Below are 24,846 nucleotides of genomic sequence, written 5' to 3'. Positions count from 1 at the left end.
CGCTAACACACTAGTTCCCACCCATGTAATTGAGCATTGCACGGCACATCCAACATACTGTTTTACTTTAGTCCATGACTCGCTTACCTTCAGGGTCATACGTCACATGAAAACCAAAATAATTCCAAACGCCAGATCTGAATGAGGGTGGGGGAGGTCCATGTTACAAGGAGAGCTTAACTTCTGTCTCGCTAGCTTGCCCTGCGCTCTTCCTTCTGACTATGCTGTCTGTGTGGAGCGCTCAGTGGATCTGCGCTCGACAGTGCAGCCTAGGCGGAGTAGTCGAACGCAGATTCACTGAGCGCTCCACACAGACAGCATCGTCAGAAGGAAAGTTGATAAAATAAATTACAAATTTTGTATTGTTCGATACATATGCGTACCGAACCGAAAGTACTGTATCGAACGGTTCAATATCGATACGAATATCGTTGCACCCCTTATATATATATATATATATATATATATATATATATATATATAAGGGGTGCAACGATATTCGTATATATATATATCATATATATATATATCATATTAGTGCCACATATAGGACCTTTAATAGCAGAAAATGCTGATGCAGTGAGAGTTTTTGGTGACATATTGTTCCTGTCAGGGTGGAAAATGTCATTTTGGAGTAAATAAGATCAGCAATCTTGATGACAAAGCATGTTTACTGTTGGAGCCCATGAAGTCACAATTTTCATAACAAAAATATGAACCACATATCCATCAAGCGACATAACAAATAATGAACACAATTTCAGAGCCCAGATTTGTATGTAATAAAAATTTGTGTATTGAAAATGACACGTGCTTTTCAAAAACAGTTCCTTCTGCTACTCTTGAACTCACCTGGGACTGAGGTGCCGAGTGCCACAAAAACCACAGCAGTGACTGAGTCCTTTAGGCCAATAGTGCAGCCGAAGTGAGATGCCAGGTCGCCGATGACGGCTGTGAGCAGGCCGATTATAATGATAGAGATGGTGAAACACGCCCAGCCATTCATGTAGTCCGTGGGAGGAACACAAGCAAACAGGACCTTCCAGAAGACGGTCAGGAAGTGCATGACGTAGTCAAAACAGGAAGGAAGCCTTTCTTCCCCTGTGTCATCCTCGTCCTCATCTCCTGGGCAGAAGTGGGGCCGAGCAGGGGGAGACAGAGGGGGAAAATAGGATGACAGGAAGGAGCGGAGGGAAAAATAGCAGCATATGGACAAGGATAAAGAGACAGCCGTGAAGCAGGAGAGGTAAATATTAAGTGAGGAGACAGGGAGCAATGAAGAAGAGAGAGACAGAAGATGAAGAAGCAAAGGGGAGTATGACACAGAAAGAAGGATGACAGATGATGAAGCAGAAAGTTGAGAGAGCGAAGAGGATAAAGAACCAAGAGTTGGAAAAAAGGGGTGAGATAAAGGATCCATAAAGTAAGCAGATAAGGGATGACAGAGGGGAAAGAAGAGAACAACATTTACTTAAATGACATCTCAACTTATTTCTCAGTGTGAGACAGAGAGAACCATCTATCTGTTTGTCTGTCTGTCTGCACAGTTGTTTACATAACTAATCACATGGAAGAAACTTAATACATTTGGACACTTAGACATAAAGACAACCTGCTGAAGCTGAAAAGGACGAAAGGACAACAGGAGCAAATACAAATCCAAATTTTAATATTCCAGAGTGATAACGGAGGTCAAGCAAATGCAGACTACTAACACAGGTAGTGCAGAAAACTGGTGGGAAGGGAACAAATTTCAGAAGGATGGATGAGAACTGATGATTACAGATTAAAACAAAAACCTATTGCAACAATAACGTTAAAAAAATTTCAAAACTACATTAGATATTAGAAAACTCTCATGAACTCTCCCTAAACCAAACTACGAAGTAATTCTGGGCAGGTTTTAACAAGGTTTCAGATTTACACTCGAAATGTAATTACGTTCTGGTTTGAATGACATGTTTCAATCACACTGTGTTTTGGTCAATTAGATTTGATGTTTTCTCTTGTTTAGTGAGCGTGTCAGAAGTGTTACCCAGTTAACAGTGACATGGATGTAAACTCTAGCATATTAAAAAAGCAGTGCACATAGTACTATAAATCAGCTGCCCTTGCAGAAACTCTGGGGTAACATAAGAGGGATTTTCAAGGGATGAACGCAGCCCTTTTGATTTGCAGGATGGCCAAGTGGCCAGAGAATGCTCCTTACGAGCGCATTCGGATAAAAGTTTCATCTCAGCAGCTGAAAATGTCCGTGGATACCCTCCTCAGGTGAAGGAACAGGGTACTCTCTGTGTCCCAGCGCCTCAAAGGCAACTTAGCAGAAAGGCAGGGACACTGTCAGGACTCAAAGTGTCAGACTACGTGAACTGCATGCATTTTTCAGCCAGTGGTGGATCATGAAAAAATAAAGAGCATTGCAGGATTTAATATTTCAGCAGCAAAGTGACAAACCAAGGCCTTCATGGCGCTCACTGTTGTGGCTTGACGTGATAGATGAGGTATGTGTTATGTACAAGACATTATTCAAGAGCTTTGCTTTCACCGATATGAGTTTTTGCAAACGAATAGTGGCGTCTATATTTTTAGACTGAAGACTGCGGCAAAGCAAACAGTGCTGCCAGAGTCTTCGCCTGATTAGACTCTTTCTTTATGTTAAATAATTACACAGAAAAACGCATAAAAGATAAATGGCTTGGCTTTGTATACCTTTTGCCTTTATTGTCATACATAGTCACATATAACATCTCATACTGAAGTAAAGTTTGGGTTTTACAGCCCACTAAGAGCGGATTACATTACCTGCACTGACTGTAATGGCCTCCATGAACTGCTCTCTCCAGGAGTTTGTTCCCACCACCAGAGCCAGGTTGGTCTTCTTGATAAGCTTATCCACTGTGCTCTGCATGACACGACACCAAAACACAAATCAAATCCATCCGTTATTTAGCCCCAGAGTTTTTACTCTGCATCCATGGAGCCTCCTGAAGAAAAATACTCGAGCTTCACCACAGGATGGCAGTGCTTTCCAATCCCTGATGACAAAAACCCGTTTAAAGCATGATAAAAACACACACACACACACCAGAAACAAACATGGAGGGTATATTTGGAGGGCAGAGGATGCATTAAAACCAAATCACCTCCAGAAATAAATCTATGTGGGATGGGAAGCCTCGGAAGAGAAGCTGAAATTAGAAATATGTAGCTGTTCTTTTATGCAAGGTCGCAGCTATATTAGTTATTATGATCTCTGTCTTACTACAACAACCATGTATGCGAAGCTATCTTCACCTTGGTTGAAGAGTAACCTTTCCCACCTTAAATTCATACGATTCCTCAATAATGACTTCTAGCTTGGAGTGCTCTCCCAGCACCGGCTTCCCCATCTCCGCGATGCGCTTGGCTTCCTCCTCGTCAGAAGTCAGCTTCCTGTCTGGTACATCTGAGCAGACGGTGCAGGAGGGAGCAAAAGACAAAGGAATCAAAGTGAGAAAGATGACAATCAGAACAAGCAGACGCACAGCTGAGCATCGTGTGGTGTTGCACTTTGGAGCGCACAAACAAAAGATCAGAAGGTTGCTTTATTTAGAACTTTCATATTATGCTCAGAAAACACTTTTTATGTGCGGTGTTCAAGTTACTTCTGTGTCAAACTAAAACAGTCATTGTGGCAAAGCATTAAAAGTCTCTCTGCACTGCATTTGGTGGTGAGCCAACTTAGTTGTTTAAAGGTTAGACAAACGCATTCTTTATCGATCACAGCAAAAACTCAACCCAGGCAAATATTGGGTGTAAACATTTTCCATTTTGCTTTCAATGATTCTGTTTTTATCCACATGTGCTGGACTTTACAGCAAATTTCATACTATAAGTCAGCACTTCATCAGGAAATCTGTCATGCTTTCTTATTAGTCTTATAGGTATTTACTGTAAATTCCTCCATCTCCAAAAACATTGTAGCTTTTGGTGAGCTTTCAGTCTCACTTAAGCTGACTGCTTTATAATCAGAATCAGAATCAGAAAGGGTTTTATTGCCAAATGTTGAGCCGTATTTGACGTATAGACGTATTTGGTGTATTCCAGGCTTTAGCACTCAGTATTTCTTGTATTTCAGAGACACAAGTCTCAAAAGCTCAGCATAATAAACCTAATACAGTATAACTCTGCATGTAGCTACATGATATGAGAGGTGAGAAAGGGCATTCCCTGCTCAGTGTCCACATACTGGCTTTAAATGATATTACATGATCTTTACATGGCAGAGTAGAGCTTGTTCAGTTGTCAGTGAGATGGATGTTGTTGGTCTGCAAATTCAGTGGCTGATATGATTTTTACAGTTGGGAAAAGGTCAGCAGATTCATCTCAATGACAACAGAGTAGATCCATACACCGACGAAGACAGCTTGATATCGAAGAAAGTTCACGAAAATGAGTGAGTCTTAAGTTAGAATTATTTTATCAACCTTAGGAGGAATAATGAACTTTTAAGGATTTGACAGCTCAAGCTACAGCGCTCTAACAACAAAGTCCAGTAGGACGCTTTTAGAAGTATCTATTCTTATTCCTTGCTGTATTTTCTGTTATCCACACACTGTTCCACTGGTGGATGCTACAAACATGGCTGAAATTCCACAGAAGTGCAAGTAATTGAGAGATAAAAGCTAAAAACTAAACTTTATCTGACACATTGTTTTTCTACTCCTGTCTCTGTGTGATGACAGTGATAGTGGATATGCTTAATACAGTAGAATACAGATTCTACAAGTCTCACTTAGTTCATGAAACTACAATCAGAAAAAGGCTGAACAAGTATGGCTTATTTGGAAGGAGGACACCTCCAAAGAAGACCATGGCAGGACAGCTTAGGATTGCAAAGCTGCGTATGACAAAACCAATGTGGAGATATTTGGATGATGAAAACCAAACACAGCTTATCAGCACAAACACCTCCTACTAAGGCATGGTGGTGGTTGGGTGAGTGTTTGGGCTTGCCTTTCAGCCGCAGCTCCTGAACACCTTACAGTCACTGAATCAACCTGAATCAACCATGAACTCCTCTGTATACTGAGGTATTCCAGAGTCAGATATGAGGCAGTCTGTCTGACAGCTAAAGCTGGGCTGAAAGTAGGTCATGCAACAGGACAAAGATCCCAAGCACAAACAGAATGGCTCAAAAAGAAATGAATCAAGATGCTGCAAGGGCCCAGTCCAGACCTAAATCTGGCTGAAGTGCTGTAGTGAGACCTTAATAGAGCTGCACCTAAATGAATGCTGGGAAACCTCAATGAACTGAAGGAATCTTGTAAAGAAGAATGGGTCAAAATTCCTTCACAACATGAGCGACTCATAAAGTTATGCCAGAAACCATTACTTGCAGTTACTGATGCTAAAGGTGGTTCTGAGTTATAATCAATCATGGGGATGTACTTAATTGTTTTTCACAGGAGTGCGTGGAGTTTTTTTGAAAACCTTCACATGACTTCACTTTCCAGTTTTTGAGGGACAGTTGGTTTAAAGAATCAGCAGCTAAGAGAGCTTGACTGAAGCAGAGGATAAACTGAGGGGCTCCACCAGGTCCCAGTATAACATAAATGAAAAGTTTTGCAAGTAAAGCTGAAAGAGCAATAAACATGGAGATGGAAATGAGCATGACAGGTCCCCTTCAACTGTAATGTGGAAGCTCTGATGAATTTGCTTCCAGTCCGTGTGTGCCTGCGTGCCTTTGCTTTGCAAAGAAGCAGCAATGCTTTACTGAGCTCCTAAGTACATTCCATCAAGCCCCATAACATCAGTCCTGTGCTGTTCAGCTCTATCAGGAAGGAGCCCTTGTGCATCCAGAGGCCTCTCATCCTACTCTGCGTATGACACCCCCACTGAGCCACCTGGTGCAGAGACCCTGTCATCTTTTATACGACTTCAGAGTTAGCCCTGCTGCTCTTTGCTGACAACATGCTTACCATTAAATATTAACATTACCATTAACGATCACAGGCAAGTCCCCTTGATAGGAGGGCGCGTTTGCAAGTGCACACACGCGGGCATGCATAATATACCAGTGCATGAGTGCCTGCCTGCACACACACACACACACACACACACACACACACACACACACACACACACACACACACACACTTTTAAGCTAAATCAATTACACATCCAAGACAGTGTGTACCCTCAACTCCTGACAGCATTCCTTTTGCACAGTGCTGCACCTCTACATGACACAATTTGCTTGACAAGGATGGGAAATATAATAATAACAGAACCACAAAGAGGTAATTAAATTTCTAATTTCAGGACTGTAGGTTTTTATCTTGATTGTTATCAACTGTTTGTACCTTGCTCTTGACTAGAGAACATAATTTATGGATTTGTGATTAATAATCCTCTGATTAGCATGCAAAACCATCATTAAGTGAAGAAGAGCGCTTCAAAGGAGCCATGTATTGTTTGTAACAATGACAAGAGAAGAGGACACGAGCGTGGGCATGCAGTTTATTTATACCAAACCTCTCAAGTATCAGTTCAGACTCAACATCTTTGATGGTGACAAAAAATTGTTGTGATTTGGATTTCAGATCATTAAGGCCTCATGTTAAGACCACAGCACGCACAAGAGGTGATGTTAGTGGAGATTCTTATAGAGAAGGAATGGACAACTTACCATCCGCTAACAACAGGGCTGTTGATGGAGAGGAGAGAGGGAGGAAGAGGAGGAAGAGGGGAGGGAGGAAGGCATGGAGAAAACAGAAAATGCAATGAGCAATGGAAATGCAACAAAGAAACAAACAAGAAAGAAAAATGGTTAATAAGAAGGAGAGAAATGTGATGGCCTCGGAGAATTACTTTGTACTGACCCCGAGGTGCAACCGAACGTTCGATTGGCTGATGAGGAGGAAGGATTACGGCACTTTGTAGCTTTTTACAAGCATTTATTATGTTCATTAGGGAGGAAACTGTTAGAAATCAACAAAGCTGTTGAAAGTTTTCCTTCCCCGCCTTTTTTTCATGTTTTTTACTCTCAGCTTTGGTCAGATAACTGAGAGTAAAGAGATGACAGTTTCACATGAACACATATTTAACAAGAACGCTCATCTCCTAAACTACTAATGACCTCTCCTCCTCTACAAGCCCTTTAATAAACAGAAATAGTACGGTAAATACTAACCCCTGAAACAAATTAATATATGCATCAATTGCAAAAGTGCATTTGCTGTGGGCATCTGCAACTCGTGAAATGTAACACTTCTATAAATACTGTATTATGTAAAAGCTAGATTCACTACTGTCAATATGGTGGAGGGGAGGATGACAAGAATTTATTTGGCAGCTTCGGTTAGGGGGTGTGGGCCGTGAAACAACAACAACAAAACCTGCATCAACCTGTCGTGAATAGCTGCCAGCCAGCCTAAAAACCCAATGAGTGTTTTAAGGAGTGTGTCACGAAAGCCTGCACGCTGCTTTTAAATTCTGCAGAGATTCAAAACTAAACACTAGCAGTTCATGAAAATTCCCTGAATTTAAAGATTTTAGTCATTTTAGTCATTTTCAGTTTAAACCTGCATTAATTGGTGCTTGGCCCCTCAGCAATGATAAATAATTGTCTTGTAATACACATGTGTGCATCAGTATCAGCAATCATTAATTTCTACCTAGTTGTTTGTGGTCACCACGCACTGCTGAGAACACTAGGTGGTTTTTCAGCTGCTAAACTTTCACCTTTGTGAACAAGCTAATCATAATCCAAAACATGGAGCCCATTATACTCAACTGCCCACATTGTTATTGAGTATTTTCGTAATAACATACTTGAAACTATGAGCAAATATCTGTATTTAAATCTCTTTTTGGGCCGATCAAAAAATGTCACAGGACGAGGAGGCTGTGATAAAAAAAAAAAAAAAAAATACACTTCTGCAGTATATGTTCACCTAGAATAAGCAAGCAGGCACTTGTGCACTTGCTGAAATATTCTTAGTCAGATGTGGTATTCTGTAACACGATGATGAAAATGTCTCTCACAGCTGCTCCAAAACATCACTCCCCTTTCCCCACGTTTTGATTTGACTTTGCCTGGTTGTTTATCTGCATGCCGTAGCTGCGGATCACTGACACACTCAGATGCCCTCGGGAAAGTTTAAACCATAACAAAGATGAAATCATAAAGAAAAAAACTGGGGGTTTGTAAAGTAATTTGGCAAGAAAGATAATTGCATGACAAATTTTGCCATTAGTGAATGAAAAGCGAGGAGAAAAGCGTCCCTATGGCTTTCAGCCTCTAGAGGTTCACAGTGACAGCTCTACCTTTTGACATCTTCACGGTCAAATTCTCCTTAAATTTACAAACCAAAGATTTCACATGACTTTAAAAAAGGAATAGGACGACAAGCAGGAAGAAACTAAGCTGTCTACATCCAACATGAATGGACCGGCTGCTTACTGAAACCTTTTTCACTGAGACATGATACTAATTGACCTGTTTGTGTTCAGAGGCACCTTATCAACTCCCGAAATCAAATACAGTCCACAGTTAATCATGATTAGAAGCTAAGTGCATTAATTGCTATGGGTGACTTGCTTCATTATCATTAGTGGTCGCCGAGCTGTGTTGATCTTAAGCCAAATGTGGTGGAGTGTCCACACCACACTAAGTAATAATAGGATGACATTTAAAAAAAACTGAGAAGGGAGCGTCTAGCATTCACACATTCAGGTGCAGAAAATACACTAGAACAACTACACATTGTTAAAGTGGGTTTCTTAAAATCTCTAGCATGTATTAATTCATCAATAACTGTTCTGAACACCAGAATGATATCTATAAAGTACAAATGTTGTCTTTGGTGAACAAAAATTCAATTCAATTTACTTCTAATTTATTTATATAGCGCTGCCAAATGACAACAATAGATGCCTCAAGGTGTTTTATATTGTAAGGTAAAGACTCCATAATAAATAAATAAATATTTCCAGGTAGGAAAGAAGTGTTTTTGCTCATTATTTTGTTCATAATGATGTTGATAATGTGGAATGGTACGAGGAAGTTAGCTGCATCTAAATGTTCCAATTTTCATGACATAAATTTACGTTTTATTAATCCAGAACAGCCATGTTTTGATTGCAAGGGCCACTGCTCATTTTTGTCTAACATGCACACAGAGATCATTGCTAGTTGGTCTCTTTTTATTAGTTGTTTATAAAAATATATAAAATGAACTATGTGCATGTAGTCATAACTAGGGCCTCCAGTGAATGAAAGGCTATAGTGACATGCATGTTCTTAGGCCATGAAGCCCTCATGAAGTAACAGCTCGGGGGGTTTAGACAGATTGACAAAATACTGGACTCTGATGCAAAAAAAAAAAAAAAAATGCTGTTTATTTGTGCAAATGCTCAATTACTTTAAGAACAAAAATGCCCAGAATGTCAACATGTGTAGGAAGCCTCTATCCTGTATCATTTTTCACTTTTGGTGGATAATTTCTGAGGCATTTTCAGCGCAACCATCAGCGTGTGCACCCACAGTCATGCCAAAAAGGGAGCAAACAAGCTCACAAATCTATTATCAGACACATAAACAGGAGTGTTTTAAAGGCAGTGGGCTGGCAGTACTGACTGCACTCACAGGCCAGAGTGCTGTCATTTTGCCAGGAATACAACTGCGATAGGGAAGATTAACCTAAGAGATGTAATTGTAGAGGTGGAGGAGTGTGCTTGTGTGTGTAGACAGTGAATGTGTAAGTGGAGGGCTAGGATATCTGTGTCTCTGTTTAATTGCCATCATCAGCATGCTCTTTTGTGTGCTCTGCCTCATCAGATCTGTCCGGCTACAAAACAGTGAGTCCTCCTCTTGATGTTGCACACATCTGGACTCTGAGACCGGCATCAATACAACACTAATGGGGCGCCTTTTCTCTCTTTAGCTCATTACGGAAGAATCATCATTTGACTTACTGGGGCTACTCTGGTTGCCAAGGACAAAGTGGCTGTGCTGGGAGTGTTGTATGTGAATACATGAAGGAGTGGATGTACGTACGTATGGATTGGGGAAAGCAAAGTATGGGAGATGGGTAAATAGATTTATGAGGCAATAACAAAAGAATAGAAATGAGCGATTGGTGGAAAAAGGAGAGTAGCAGTGGAAGCAAGGATGGAGAAAGAAATTGAGGAAGCAAGGGGTATTAAAGGATAGAATCTGAAGAGATGGATGGATGAACACTGGCAGGAACTGCTACATGCGGATAGACAGATGAAGGGAGTAGTAGATATGATAATAAAAAAAAAGAAAGAGGGATTATTGAGTGGAATGAAAGGAGTGGGTGGTTGGAAAAAAAGATGGGATCAAAGATGAACAATCTGTTGGATGCAAGGAAGAATAATAATTTAGTGAGTAGTTTAATGGAGGGATTGGCAGAAATGGGAGGGCAAGAATTTACAGAGCAACCAAAGATGTGAGGTTGAAAAAAGGAGGAGGAGTGGAGGAAAGAATACATAGGCCACAGCCAAAACAAGGACAACTAATCTAAGGAATATGAAAGAAAAAATGGGAATCTCAGCAAATGAACTAATGGACAGGAGGACAGATGGATGTTTGCGGGGATTGAAAGGATGGATAAAGGTACTAACAGAGCTAGGATGAGTGATGCATGAGTTCTCTGATGGATAGAAGAGGTACAGAATGAGCACCATTGATCTATATACAGAAAGATGGATGGAAATGGAGAAAGAGACTGCAAGAACAGGCTATGGAGCAAAGAAGGGATTGCAGATTCTTGATAAGAAAGAGATCACAGCTTAAAGGAAAGGCTGGAGCATACAGTTGGATGTGATGTTAACTTGTCTGCATTTCGCATGTGTGACAGTCATGGTTCAAGTGAATAAGGTCCCATTCACACAGGTTAACAAACAACATGGCAACCACCAGTCATGAGGGGAAAAATGTGTTTCATAGCAGTTGCTGGAAAATCAATTGCTAAAGCCCCAAACACACAGCGACCACCTGGCAACCACTGGTTGCCATGGAAAAATGTGTATTCCCAAACTGTGAGGCACAAAACCTGCTTAAGATTGCTGTGGTCACCTGTAGCTTGCATGACTCATGACGACTTGTCTACAAATACTCGCCAGCTGCTCTCTGAGTGGTAGCGAAACTGGGAAAAGTGCGACAAACCAGAAACAAAGGCCGCTTGTTCCTAATGCAAAAAGTTGCATCTTTTAAAATGTGTCGGCCGACTTTTACTTTGAAGGTAGGCAATCTCAGTCTCCAGTTTGCGTTGCACTTTTTCAAGTTTTTTCTACGACTTTGCTTGGAATTCATGGGTATTTTCAGATTCAGAGCTCCTTTAGAGAACTAAGCTATTACAAGTCATCTTAAGGAGGATATCTGCAATCCATGTTATTGTTATTGCAAAAACTTCACCAATTTTTTCAGTCTCATGGTGCCACTGGAGATCAGGAAAATTATTAGGTCTCATCAACCACACTGTTCAAACAGATAAATAAAGACAATCTGCAGGATGTAAGCTAGAGACCATACAGCGACATGCTCAGGCAATAAAACCTCAGACTACACCTGCCGTTGAAAATATCAGAAACGGGTACAGATACCTCATATAGAGGGCTAGAAAGAATATGAGTCAAGGGTGTAAAGTGGCCAATCACCTTCAAACTTAACTTTTATGTGATTTAATGTGAAACTTTTGCGACTGTATGCGACTATGACAGAGATGTGATATCCCTGTATTGGCAAAATCAGTTCAACACACACACATACACAGAAATGCGATCAGATAGGACAAAAAGGATAAGTGGAAGGCTGAAGATGTGGACATAGAGGGAAGAAAGGAGGGTTGAGTGATGTTCATCTGTTTCCTGCAATCGTCCAATCATGAAGAGACATTATCTACTGTACTGAGCACAAGTCATCAGTCTTCATAAGGCACACATTTGCATTTGTGAAGATATCGACACCCGTACTGCACATCATTTACACACACACACACACACACACACACACACACACACACACACACACACACACACACACACACACACACACACACACACACACACACACAAAGCGACTGTGAGAGAAAACGTGGTGCACAGGAATCTCAGCAGACAATCTGAGTGTTTCCTGCAGCTCAGAGTGATTCGTTAAATAATAATGGTTCAGGATTGCAGCTGAGTGGCCACCGTCTCTGGTCTGCACCGCTACTCAGCTTGCACCAAACACACGCACACAATTGTCAGCCTGTGAGAGAAACAAGATGACAAAGACGGATGCTTCAGCTGCCTTTATTATGTTTCAATATGCAGGCTGTGTAACGCGTCCATCATCTTGTTATGCTGTATCCATGTTTCTGACGGTGTGGAATCGGAGGGAGTCAAAATGCTGAGCACACACCATGCTTCATCTTCTCAGGCAACGCTGCTAGACTGAATGAACTGATAATTTAACTGAATGCTGGATGATTTCACTTGAGCATCCTGATAGAGGTCTTTCATGGATGAAAAGTCATGTTTTTAATCTTGCTGCGCTAATTAATGCCGCTATGAGTAACATTTTGACATAAACAAATCGTCGGCACATTAATTTTGAAATATTATAGTGATTACTGTAAACAAATACAATCATTGGCAAGAAGATTGGCACACCCTACCACACACAACACTGTGCTTAAATAACATGCAGCAGGCAGCTGATGGTGGTCTGGTTTACGACAAATGAGGAAGAGTTTTGTGTTCTCCCATCTTCCTATTTATTGCGTGTAATCCATCTTATATCATATCACAGCATATAATATGTTGATTAGAGATGCTGGTAGGTGAGTTCTGTTAACCGTGAATACAACAAAGCCAGCTTCTCCTCTCTGATCCCACTCTTTCTGCTAATATAGGTACAGTAATGATTAAAGTGGTACTCACTTGGTAGAAAACACTAATTATGGGGATTTCCCCAAAAAGCCTAACTGTTTCTTTAAACATTTGTAGGAGGAACTGATCAGTTGCTAGGTTCCATATTTGGTTTAATCTGCATCTCTAGATAACGGCTGCTTGGTAAAGCCCACAAAGCCCCAGACAGTCTGCCTCGGTTCACACCAGAGATGCTCCTAATCGGCACATATGGCGCATTTCGCTTGGGACGTTTTTTTATATTAACAAGAGTCTTGTTCCTCTCACTATTACTGCCTTATCATCTCTTTGTGGCCTTTCCCTGTCTGTCTCTGGATCTTTGCCTTCAATCCTTCGAATGTTTTCTTTAACATCTTCTTTCTGTGCCTCATGTGCACATCTACCTCTGTCTTTATTTTCTTGTTTTCTTTAGCTATAATAACTTGGTAGGTGTGAGGTTTAAAAGGTAGTGATTTTAACTGATTTTCACTGTCATTTTTTATCTATCATTTATATTTTTATAAGGGTAAAACTAATTGAAAAATTAGGGTCACCGGGCTTTACAGTCTTTCTGTCTTTTTCACTTCCTTTTAAATTAAAACTAGACTACGTAAAACTCAATGCAGGTTGGATCTTCCTGTTGTAAGTAAAAAAGAAATTTCATGATTTTACATAAGCTACATTCAGCTCTTCCCTTATTCAAAGGGGGTCACCATAGCAGGTAGCTCTGCGTGTTTTGCACAACCCCTTCCCGACGCAACCTCAAAGGGATATACGTCTCCTCCCGGGATTGAAATGAATCTTTCATTTGTTAGGCAAATGTTTGAACTAGTACACTAATTTCCTGCTTTTATGTATGAAAACAATTTCTAAGACTTATTAGAAAGATGTTCTGGTTCTGGATCAGCTACTGGCCAGCTTTACTGATATTTGGCATCAAAGATATCTCACAGAGTCCTGGATCACTAATATAATTTTGACTGCTTCGGTTTTCATGACTCTTGAGCATTCTTAAAATAGTTTTTAATATCATGCGGCGGCTAACATTTTGACAGGAAATATCAGAGTAGCAGTTTCTGCCTCTGTAAAGGCACCATTCTGAGCTTCTGTGGATTGATCGATGTGTGGAGGTCTCTACCTACGCGCGACGTGTGACTTGCTGTGCTGCAGTGGTTTCACATGATCCCTCTGACTGATTGCGCTAAACAAGCAGGAGAGGATGTAATTAATGTGGGTTTAAAAATCAACTTTGAAAAGATGTTCTGGTGAAGCAAATGAAATGAACACAGAGGAAACACGTTCGTTAAACCTCAACGATGCACAGTGCATTTCCATGTGGAACACTAACACACTAAGCAAACTTTATTTGCTTGCAAGGAGAAAAAAAACTATTATCTCAATCGACACCTTTCAGCTGATTTTGTATTCTGCAGCTGACTCTAGAACGTTGCTACTACTGTACACATTCTTGGCCTCCAATTTTACTCTGTGTTCTGTATTTGTTTACACGTTATTTGATTCTTTGATCTGGCTTTGAGGACTAGCTGCCCATTGCTTGTAGAGATAGCATAATTCACTATTTTTAAAAAACAGGCCATATTCTGCCAAATAATGCCACTGTTACAACAGCACCACCTCTTGTCTATGTTCATTCCCTACACATCCTCCTGGCCTTTCTCCATCCTGCCTCCATATTTTATGCATCTCTTATTCCTCGCCTCTGTTTTTCTCTCTCCCCGATTTGTCCGGTCCAAATTTCACGCTGAGCTGCGCGGATCAAGTGGAGACGAGCTCCCTCTACTTGTTAACACTCTGTTTATTCTGCAGCCATATCAGCCTCTCTACCGTGTCAGCAGCAGGCAATTACAGAGCAGATTACCAGCTCTGATAATGTCATCAGACCAAGGCTTCGACACAAACACGCGCAGTGAATACACACATATGCATGCAAACAACTAAACACTGAAGTTCACCAACATGTAGAGGATAAGCAAACTTACACCTGCAAGTAAACAAGCATTCCGCAAGTGTGGAAAGAAAGTTTATCCCGCTACATTGTAACTGACAGCTGTATGTGATCATTTATAATAAATTGAGTAATTACATAGAGTAACACAGTAGTTTAAAACTAACAGTTCACAGGTTCCTGGTTCAATCCTGCCACCTGGCTGGGTATTTTCCTGGGTCTACTGCAGCTTTCTACCAAAGCCCAAGGACATGCAAGTTAGTTCATTATTTTAAATTGGTGGTAGCTGTTGATGTGAGAGTGTGTGCTTGTCTGTCTCTCATTGTTAGCCCTGCGACTGGTGATCTGTCGAGGGTGCACCCTCGCCCAAGCAACCCTGGATGGATATCGTTTCTTTATAGCCAGTGTTGCAATGGACGTATGCTGAAGTACAATCCAAAAATTATTTTATGCTTCTTTCTACTTTAACTTCACTATAGTTTGGGGGAAATGTCCATTACTCTGTCTATCTGAGAGCAGTAGTTACGTTACAGCTAAAATATATTATTAATGGTATACAAGAGGAATCATTTATCATACAGTCAAACAGGATAGTGAATAATAGAACACTGACAAAGTCCTTTTCTGTAATAGTTTTATACTCTATGTTTGCTGATAACAGTTTTACTTCAGGTTTAGCAGCATTTTTACTTTAAACAGAGTTATTTAAAATTGTAGTTTTGCTACTGGTTTGAGAATGTCTTCCACCATTGCACCAAAGCAATACTGTGTAGTTAAGATAAGATCAGGTGACTTGGTGTTCAAACTGTGTTGCTGTCACACTCCGATGACTAAGTCACAGAGACAGAGAAGTTTTGTTAAACTGAGATGCAACTGCTATGTTGCAGAGAAGCTTGTAATCATGAATCATGTTTAGCGATATCACTGGATTTTAACCTTTTGCAGTCTGGCAAAAACATCTGCATTGTGTTCTTATCTGTTTAGCGAGGACTATGCATTGGTCTGCAATCCACCAGAGGGTTCTCTCTCTGGAGACTGTGTGTTGGAGATGTGCTGAGTTCATCGGGAATCGAGGGGTCTCTCAGCTACTCGATTTAATCTATTGTGGCCACTGTGCTTACTGATGTTACCCTGAGAGCTGATTAACTGCCTTGCTTGGCCTTTGCAACCGCACAGGCAAAGCTGCAGCCGCCACTAAGTCGTCTCATCGGCTTTTTAAAGCCCAAGGGGTCCTTCTAAAGCCCTCAATATCCACTTATCATATACAACATTATTATCTGCACCATTATTATGCCTTTTCTACTAAGCACTAAACTGGAAGTAACTTTTTTTTGGTTGTTTTACCCTCTGGATATAAGACAGCCTGCATATGAATATTTCAACATGTGTATTTTGTCCCTAAATGAGACATCTTTCAGAATAGCTGGCACCACACAATTAAAACAAATGATTCAGCAATGTTACTCATTTGTTGACACAAAAAAGAACAATTTCTTAGACTAAGCCAACTGAGATTCAATCTAGAAATACTGAATTTTTACAGGCAAGTAATCTTGTCAAGAGAAAAAACCTAATTTCTGCATCATTTTATGTATTTATGGTACACTGCAAAAACTCAAAATCTTACCAAGTATATTAGTCTTATTTCTAGTCAAAATTAATCTCATTACACTTAAAATAAGACACAATCAGCTACAGGGTAACATTAGAGACTAGAGATTTTTTCCCCTTTTCCACTGGCAGATTTTTTTTCACTTATTTCAAGCTAAAATATCTTGTATTAAGTGAAAAAAATCTGCCAGTGGAACAAGTGAAAAATCTCTAGATGACACGGATGACACGCTCCTCTTCTTTAACTTCCTGTGCCTGATTGCTACAGTGGATCATTTGCTTTCATCCTCTTCTGTCACACCAACAACCTGCATGTCCTCCTTCAAACATAAACCTCCTCTGTGGTCTTACTTTTCTCCTCCCAGATAGTAACTTCATCTTCAACATCTATCCACGGTCTCTCCTCTTCACATGTCCGAACCATCTCGACCTTGACTTTATAACCTGATGTCCATCCTGGTCACTCCCAATGAAAAGCTTCACATGTTCAACTTCGCCACCTCCAGCTCTGTGTCCTGTGTTTTTGTCAGTGCCACCATCTTCAAACCACACATCACAGCAGCTCTCGCTGCCTATTAAATAACTATTAAATGGTAATCTAAGTCACCTGTAAAGATTTCAAATAGTTAGCCTAACAGCTTCTGCATACATGTAGACCTACATTTCACTCACTTTACTCACTTTTAGACCAATAGGGATCCAATTTTCTATTGTGTACATTCCTGTAAATTTATGGCTGGTTTGATGATACAATTTTGTAACAGTATTTGGGTTGAAATGAAAATGAAAGCTACAATGTAGCTGCAACAGTGAAATCTGGTTTAAGCGCTTTCTTCAGCTGAATTTGGTCAAGGAAAAAGAAATCATTCTTTCTTTCTTTTTCTTTTTTAGGGAGGGTACTATACATAGGAGCATGGACACACAACCACACACGTGCTCCTCACACGTCCGAGGTGACTGCTGACATGCCCCAAAATAAACTGGCTTAGTCAAAACAAATCAAATCAGAAGTCAAGTGACTACTGGGAGCCATCTAGCATTAAAGGGAGGGACCTTCCCTAATGCAAGAAAAAGCACCTGAGCTGCTCCTCCTGTTAGGTGTGTCAGTGAGGGGTGAGCTTGGTTTTCGGGAGGGTAGGGGCAACACAAGGTCATCAGCGACACAGACTTTAATGAGGGCCCACACAGAAGCCGGTGCCCTTGCCGGTCCCCCCGTGTGTTAAGACAGGCCTGACACTGTAGTGTGCCACTGGCATGGCAGGTAGCAGTGCAGCTCATCCATATCTCTGTGCTGAGAACAGCCCCTCCACACACCTCTCAGGAACAATTACTGCTCTTCCAGCTCCTCATCACAGATGGCGAGGGCTTTCAGAGCGACCCCCGCCCCTCACCGCCTTTCCTCCGCGTCTCATTGTATCTTCGGTTGACTGTGTCTGTCTCTCTCCACCTCTCTGTCTTTTTTTATTTATGCTTGGACTATTTCTGTCTGCTTCCTCCTCCCTCTGCTTCTATCCCCCTCCTCCTCCGCCTTACCCCTTTGCCTCTCCCAGCTCCAAACTCAACAGTTCAATTTAAATCCATTACACCCAAGCCCCTGACAGAGTGTGGCATCCATGGTAGCCATTACTAGACAACATTCTCGCTGTGACTCTGCAGCAAGGCCACCGCTGGCAGGGAGATGCACTGAAGGCATGTGGGGCCTTTTGACGTAAATGCCTGTGTCATTTGCTAAGTGACAGGTCCCGTCCCTCAACCGCAACCCCAATGTGGAAGGGGAAAAGATCACACCATAAATCATATTGTGCTGACGGAATGAAACATATTTGTTTAAAAGCATGACAATTCAAAGCAGAAGGATGAATCTAATTTGATAGCAATATGGCATCCTTCTATTGTCATTCCCTGTGCATGGCTGCCCCTGTAGCCCTCCTATCTGCTGAGCATGATGCTGAGTAAACATGGGTAGGAATTTAGCAGCAGTGATGGCTGAGGTAAACCTGCTCCAAGCCTCCGTCCTTGAAGAAAGAGTAAAGACACGCTAAATCACCAACACAGCATCTCACATCCTACACTAACTATTGTACAAAACCACAGTAATCATAGCAGAGAAACTCAGCTCTGACCTTTCCACTTGGAAGGCGGTGCTGTAAGCATACACTGCACTTCCACTATTGTCTTGATCCATGCAAAGTTGGGCAAACAATGTACATAAAGATAAAGATTCACAGTGAAAATATGCAAGGTTATAATCACAATCAGAGATAATTAAAGGGACTGCTCATGCAGTGCTTCCCACAATAACACTGCATCAATGAATTACCATTTAATTGCATGTTGATACAATCAATGCTGCTGTGACAGTTAGCTTGGCGCTAGCAGAAGGGGAAAATTATCATGCATTTCTTCACTATAATGGAAGGAAACTGTAAAAGAAGACATCTGCCTTTTAAAATAAGTGGCAACTGTTCTTGGAAAATGATTGCTGCCATCATGCCATTACAGCTGTCTGAAAAACTTTTTGTGGACTTGATGCAAATTCTGACACTGTTTTGAAATCTTTATTCTCTGCAATAGTCATTCCGTCATTCTGTAATACCTCCTCTGCTGTTACTGGTAGATTTAGCTGTTACTGTGCTAGATTTAGAATAAACAGGCCTCAAATCCAAACACAGAAAACGAAGAGGTGGGACTCTGGTGTGGTGGTTATCAGTGTCACCGCAGAGCATAAATGTTCTGGGTTGGTACCTGCGAGTCTGCTGGGGCCTCTGAATCTGCATTTTTTGCAGGTGCTCTGGTCCAAAGACAAAGAGCACAAAGGTTTGACAAAAGCGGCGTACGCTAAAGGTTTAGCTTGCTATTGTGCCCTTTTTAAAAAACATATTTTAATAGGTGGCCTTTTCACCACTTTTCTAGCAACGGTGAGCTGCAAGGTGGTCGTTGTCCTCCAGAAGCTTCCTTCTTATTCTTCTCACTAAGCTCCAACATGTACCAGCTCAATTTAAGTTACGGTATTTTGGATGCTGAAATTCTTGCTTTTTTTCTTTATTTTTGGCATTAGCAGCCAGTTTCTCTCTTAACAACTTCACGGCTGTCTTCATGGCACTATGCAAATTGTAGATAGCAATCAAAGACCTGTCAGTTTGGAATGGAGGTCAGAACAAACCAAGCTGGTGGACACGTACATACATTTTATGGTAATGATGATTTTTTGGGCATTTTATGCACACATTAGGAAACAAGGCACCTTGTGAAGCATCTGAAGAGCCATAGGTGACAAACTCAAGTTAACTGCTTATTATTAACTTTCTTTACAAAACTTGAGTTTGCTTGGCTGCACTATAAACAGATGAACCAACTAAATATCTGTTTACGTCTGCCAAAGCAGATGTGGTTTTTTTTATGAATCTTTATTGATCAAAACTTCGATAGCTCCAGTTTTCAGCTTTTAATTGACAATTTTCTGTGTCGAAGGTATCCCAGTTATATAGACAGTACATTAACTCTACATAACCTTCATTATCATGTCACACCCTTCCTCTGACAATCTTCTCAATGACCCGAGAAAGAAGTGGAGCTTTAATGAAGTCAGGGTCTGCGAATGCATGAATAGCACTGGACTCCCATTTGAATTAAATCTATTCATCCATGCCAGTGTGATTTCTCTGTGGTACTGAGGAAACCGAAGGCCCTCTGAGTCGTGACATTTGTGCCATGGCTGGTGGAGCAGGCTGGGAGGTGAACACCCATCTGCCTATATCCCTGACCACAAATTCCAAACCCATTGCAATACACAGACTTTGCCTGGAATGAGAAAGATAAGGGGAAAGGAAATCACAGTGTAATAGGTTTGTGACCAGGTGTTTTAGCAGACATGTATACATGTGTCTATTTGAAAGAAAAGCAAAAACACATTTCTTACAAGCAAACACTGTTATTCTTCCACATACACCAACAAAGGAGCATCCAGATTCACTTCCTGCAGTGCACCTGTGACACACAGTCTCTGGGGCGTATTTTATGATTACATAATAATCTTTACTTAAATCCATTTCTTGCATGGGAATTAGTATCAGTGTCACACGATTCTAATTTCAGAAGTCTCTCGACATACTAAAGTAATCCCTCCCAGATTTCAATATTAATTTGTCATGTGTATTCAAAGAGAGCCTTGCACGCTTTGAAAATGAGCTGAGAACAAACCAAGAGACTTTGCTGACAACAGAGAAGGGATTTAAATGATTTTAGACAGGGGGAGGTCAAACTGTGAAACCCCCACCAGGACTGACGCAAGTTCATAAGACAGATGTGCAATGTGCAAAGCAGATCTCCAGCAATTAAGACAAGAGAAAATAGCACATCAGAGATATAAGAGATGTTCTCGAGGCTGATTTCATTGCTCAAATGTCAAGGTACTGATTATGAGAAAGAACTGCAGCACAATGCTGAAAACACAGTTTTATACACTGTAGTCCATGCGCTATTAGTATTATTAATAAAGTGGACCTATCCTACTTTTTTCCTATTTTCTGTCATAACTATGAGCTAAAACTCAAGAGCAAAAATTTATTATAAAACTAGCTTAAAGGGAGAGGTTAAACTCAGCAGCTTCACCAAGTCCCATTGTCAGATAAATACAGACTAGTTATTATAGAATCTGCACAATTACTCTAGCAAAGAATAAAAATAGGGAGCTGGGAACGAGCTTGATATGCACCTTTTACACTCTTATTAAACATCATTCACACCACAAATCACCAGACTACACAAAGCATCAAGTCCAAATTGCAGCTCATTATCATTTTGTTGAAGGACTGCTGTGTTAACTCGTATAGTAAATCTGAAATCTGACAGTTTAAGCCAAGATAATGATCAATAGTCAAAGCCTACTGCTGTGCTCCCATACTATTTAATTAATCACTGTGCAATGTTTCAATGGAGATTGTCTTTATTTTTAATTCAGGGCACAAAAGAGTTATTTAGTAGCTCCATTTAAAAAAAAAAAACTGGTCAAATCTATTGTCTCGCTTTGTTTTTGTGCATTGTTTATTGTGTCAGTGGTCTCTGTGGTAATGCCATTTCTGCAAAGCTGTCGAATACATTGTAACTTAAAGCGAAACACTGATCAACACAGTCTTATTTGATAAATATAAAGTCACTTTCACTGGCTGATTAGCTTAGCACAGATGAAAAAAGCGACTATGTTGCAGAAAGCCCTGCTCCCAGTCTAAAAAAAGAATCTAAAGAGTCCATAAAAAAATAACAAATTATTTTTCATGCACTATAGCTATCACACAGATGAGGTATAAATTGTTATTTTTGTAAGTTGCAGTACTTGTTTCCTTAGTCTTTGTGTAAACCCACAACTCATTTCTTTATATTTTTCCAGTAAATCTGGAAATAGGTGCAGCTATTTATCAAAATGTATGCAAAAATAAGGAGCATATGAGGGAAAAACAGAGTATGTAGAATCTAAAAAACTTGAAGGTGAATGTTTGGTATGATGACCTTTATTCTTCAACACAGCCTGAACTCCCTTAGGAAAGAGTTCTGTCATTTCTTTAAGTAGCTTTCAGGAATAGCTTTCCAAGCTTCTTGAAGGACATTCAAAGCTCTTCTTTAGATGTTGGCTACCTTTTCTTTTGTTTTCTTCTTCTAACGTAGTTTTCAGACAGTACTTCATGGCGAATCAAAATTTGATGGTACATTTCTGCGTACATTTTCCAAGTCCACAACACCACTGGCTGAAATGCTGCCTCCACCACATTTACACCTGGCTGAGTCTAACCTCAGCCTTTTCTCCCTGTTATTCATTAAGTATGGCTTCTGGACAGTCCCCCTTCCACTTACAGCATTTCTGGTGAGGCTCCAGTGAACAGGAGGTGGATCAACAGAAGGTCCAGATGTATCTCTCAGGTCTTGTGCCAGGCAAATTTGTTCCTATTTCTTCAGGACATAAGTTTCACATATTGTTTATCAGCTTCAGATTTTTAGGCCTGCAAGTTCTTTTTTTCTCTTTTGTCCAGTTTATTCGGTTTTGTTTTTCGAGATATGCCTTATGCATTTTCAAACTTTATGTACAGGAACTAAGCTGATCTTTTAAATTAAATTCTCAGTGGGAAAGCAAACAGAAGGTGTTGAGGATTGTGTAGTGAGGCAAAACTCACCTTAAATACTTCAATTTGAAGCCTGAACATTGCTTGATGTTACAGATCTTACTGTAATTGTCAGCGTTCATCCATCTCTGCCATCACTCCACCCACTTTTCTTTTTTTCCTAAACTGAGCTTCATTAAGAAAACAGACTGAGGTCCTAGGGTCACATCCCTGAATTGTTTGCCAACAGGTGGTGAGGTTGCTGCTCCTGCAGGGAGCGGCAGCTGTTCCCCATCGCTCACTCACCAAGGTCTTGCTGTTTCTGCCATCATTCGTGGAAACAAGGGCAGAGCTTGATGAGCCTCTGGAAAACTGATGGCAAACGCACCGGGAGACAGCTAAAATGGCAGGTATTAGTAGATTAGTGGCTCTTGTGTGTCATTAGCTAAGGTAATAATGGAAGGCTTTGTGGGAGGTTATGTTGTGTAATGATGCATATGATAGCATAAGCCCTTATTAAACTACATTTCAGGCCTATACTGACCCACATAAAATGTGTCATTTGATCAGTAAATGGCATCTAATCCATGGATTTTCTGATTACCACTTCCTGTGCGTTCTTGTGCGGACTGCAGCCGTCGGTTCTCTGCACACCTGTTAAATTGTAGGAATATTTAATCCACCTTTCTCAGAGGATACCATGAAGGGAATGTGTCCTTACATGCTCGTGGTTCCGTGGGAGGTTCCACTGCACAGTCACATAAATGGTTGTTCAGTGTAATCCAGCTCACGCACCTATGCAAACCTAACCATGCTGCAGTATAAGTCTCCCGTTTTGTTTTTTTTTATCTTAAAGAGCTTAACACAAAAACACAAAAGAGAAAGGAACAGGAAGGTATTTTATGGAAATACCCGCCACAGGCCACCTGTCATCCAGACAAATTGAACTGACGTAAAATATAAATAATTTACGCTGAACAACATAATCCAGAATCTGTTATGCTGTGCTACTTTACTTCCTCAAAACTTGAAATTAATAAAAGACATATTAATTCATAATAAGTTCATAATAAGTAGTCATACAATGTATAGTTGTGGTGTGCGTACAGTACACATCCTTTTCCTCAGATTTCCTGGATTACTATGAGATTGCCAAAAAACATGAACAGCTTCATTCTGACATACTGGCACATCCATTGGGAGATCCCCAGTGCCATCTGTAATGGCTGGTGGGGCTGGTGATAAGGAAAGTGAGTCTTTATCTCAGCCCAATTAGGCAGCTAATTGATTCAATACCAGTCATTTAGACCTCCTCCAGGCTCAGGATTGAGCACTTCAAGCCTTTGAAAAGACATCAGGTCCCCGCAGGGGAGCAACCAGGGAAAGATTGTGTTTGACCCTGCAAAGGAGGTAGATTATAATCTAGATTTAAATCCTCTAACTAGGAAGAAATGGGTAAATCTGACAAGAGATTCAACCCTTAATATTAACTGTCACTTTAATCTCTGACTAGTTTCATTGATTATAAGACAAAACTGTTTCATTTTAACTTCGCAGTGATCAATTAGCATTTTTTTTAAAAGATATTAGAGTATTTTTATGGGTGTTTATTGGAATTATTGACCAATAGAATGTTAATAGTAATATAAAACATGATATGCTTCAAAATGTGTCTATTTTTGTGTGGGCTATTGGTTCCCAGCCAAGTGTAAAGTGGATGGAATGAGAGTTAGCGCCTCCAAGTCTGAGTCCATCGTTCTCAGCTGTAAAACGGTGGAGTGCCCCACTCCGGGTCAGGAACAAATTGCTCCCCTAAATGGAGGAGTTTGAGTATCTGCAGTGATGCGGTTGCTGTACTGGCCTGTTGAGGTACAGAGCGAGCAAAGTGTGAAAGCACTGTCAATTTACTGGTGAATCTACATTCCTACCTTTAACTATTACCATGAGCTGTGGGCAGAGATCATGATTACAAGCAGCAGAAACAAGCTTCCTCTGCAGGGTGGCTCAGCTCTGCGAGATAGGATGAAGGAGTCTGGTCATTCATCTTATCTCCTCCACATTGAACGAACCAGTTGGGTTGGTTCAGGTATCTGATCAGGATGCCTCTTGGGCGCCTCCTAAGTGAATGGGGAGGAGGCCCCAGGGGAGAATAACTCTTGGGAATTTCTTGGGGTCCCCCCTGGATGAGCTGGGAAAAGTGGCCCGGGAGAGGGAGGTCTGGGCTTCTTTGGCCTTATGACTCAAACATAGATAAATGGAGTGGAGACCAGAAAACAC

The 24,846-nt window shown here is 40.8% G+C and overlaps 1 protein-coding gene across 3 annotated transcripts in view; it reads right to left on the bottom strand.

The window, feature by feature from the left end:
- Positions 1-24,846, bottom strand: part of slc8a3 (solute carrier family 8 member 3) — a 132,941-nt gene that overhangs the window by 4,054 nt on the left and 104,041 nt on the right. The window contains exons 4-7 of one of the 3 annotated variants that reach the window (XM_085441920.1): positions 6,671-6,688; positions 3,321-3,445; positions 2,803-2,902; positions 853-1,125 (exon numbers count right to left, since the gene is read on the bottom strand). In XM_085441920.1, coding sequence (XP_085298046.1) covers positions 853-1,125; positions 2,803-2,902; positions 3,321-3,445; positions 6,671-6,688 — 516 coding nt within the window. The remainder of the gene's footprint in view (positions 1-852; positions 1,126-2,802; positions 2,903-3,320; positions 3,446-6,670; positions 6,689-24,846) is intronic. The other 2 variants (XM_085441921.1, XM_085441922.1) reach the window with 2 other exon arrangements.

This window comes from Copadichromis virginalis, linkage group LG19 (genome assembly GCF_057382275.1).
Source record: "Copadichromis virginalis isolate Kocher_CV1m ecotype Utaka linkage group LG19, C_Virginalis_male_GT1.1, whole genome shotgun sequence".
Taxonomy (NCBI): Eukaryota; Metazoa; Chordata; class Actinopteri; order Cichliformes; family Cichlidae; genus Copadichromis; species Copadichromis virginalis.
Note: the sequence above shows the minus strand (reverse complement) of the source record. Positions and strands in the feature narration are given on the sequence as shown.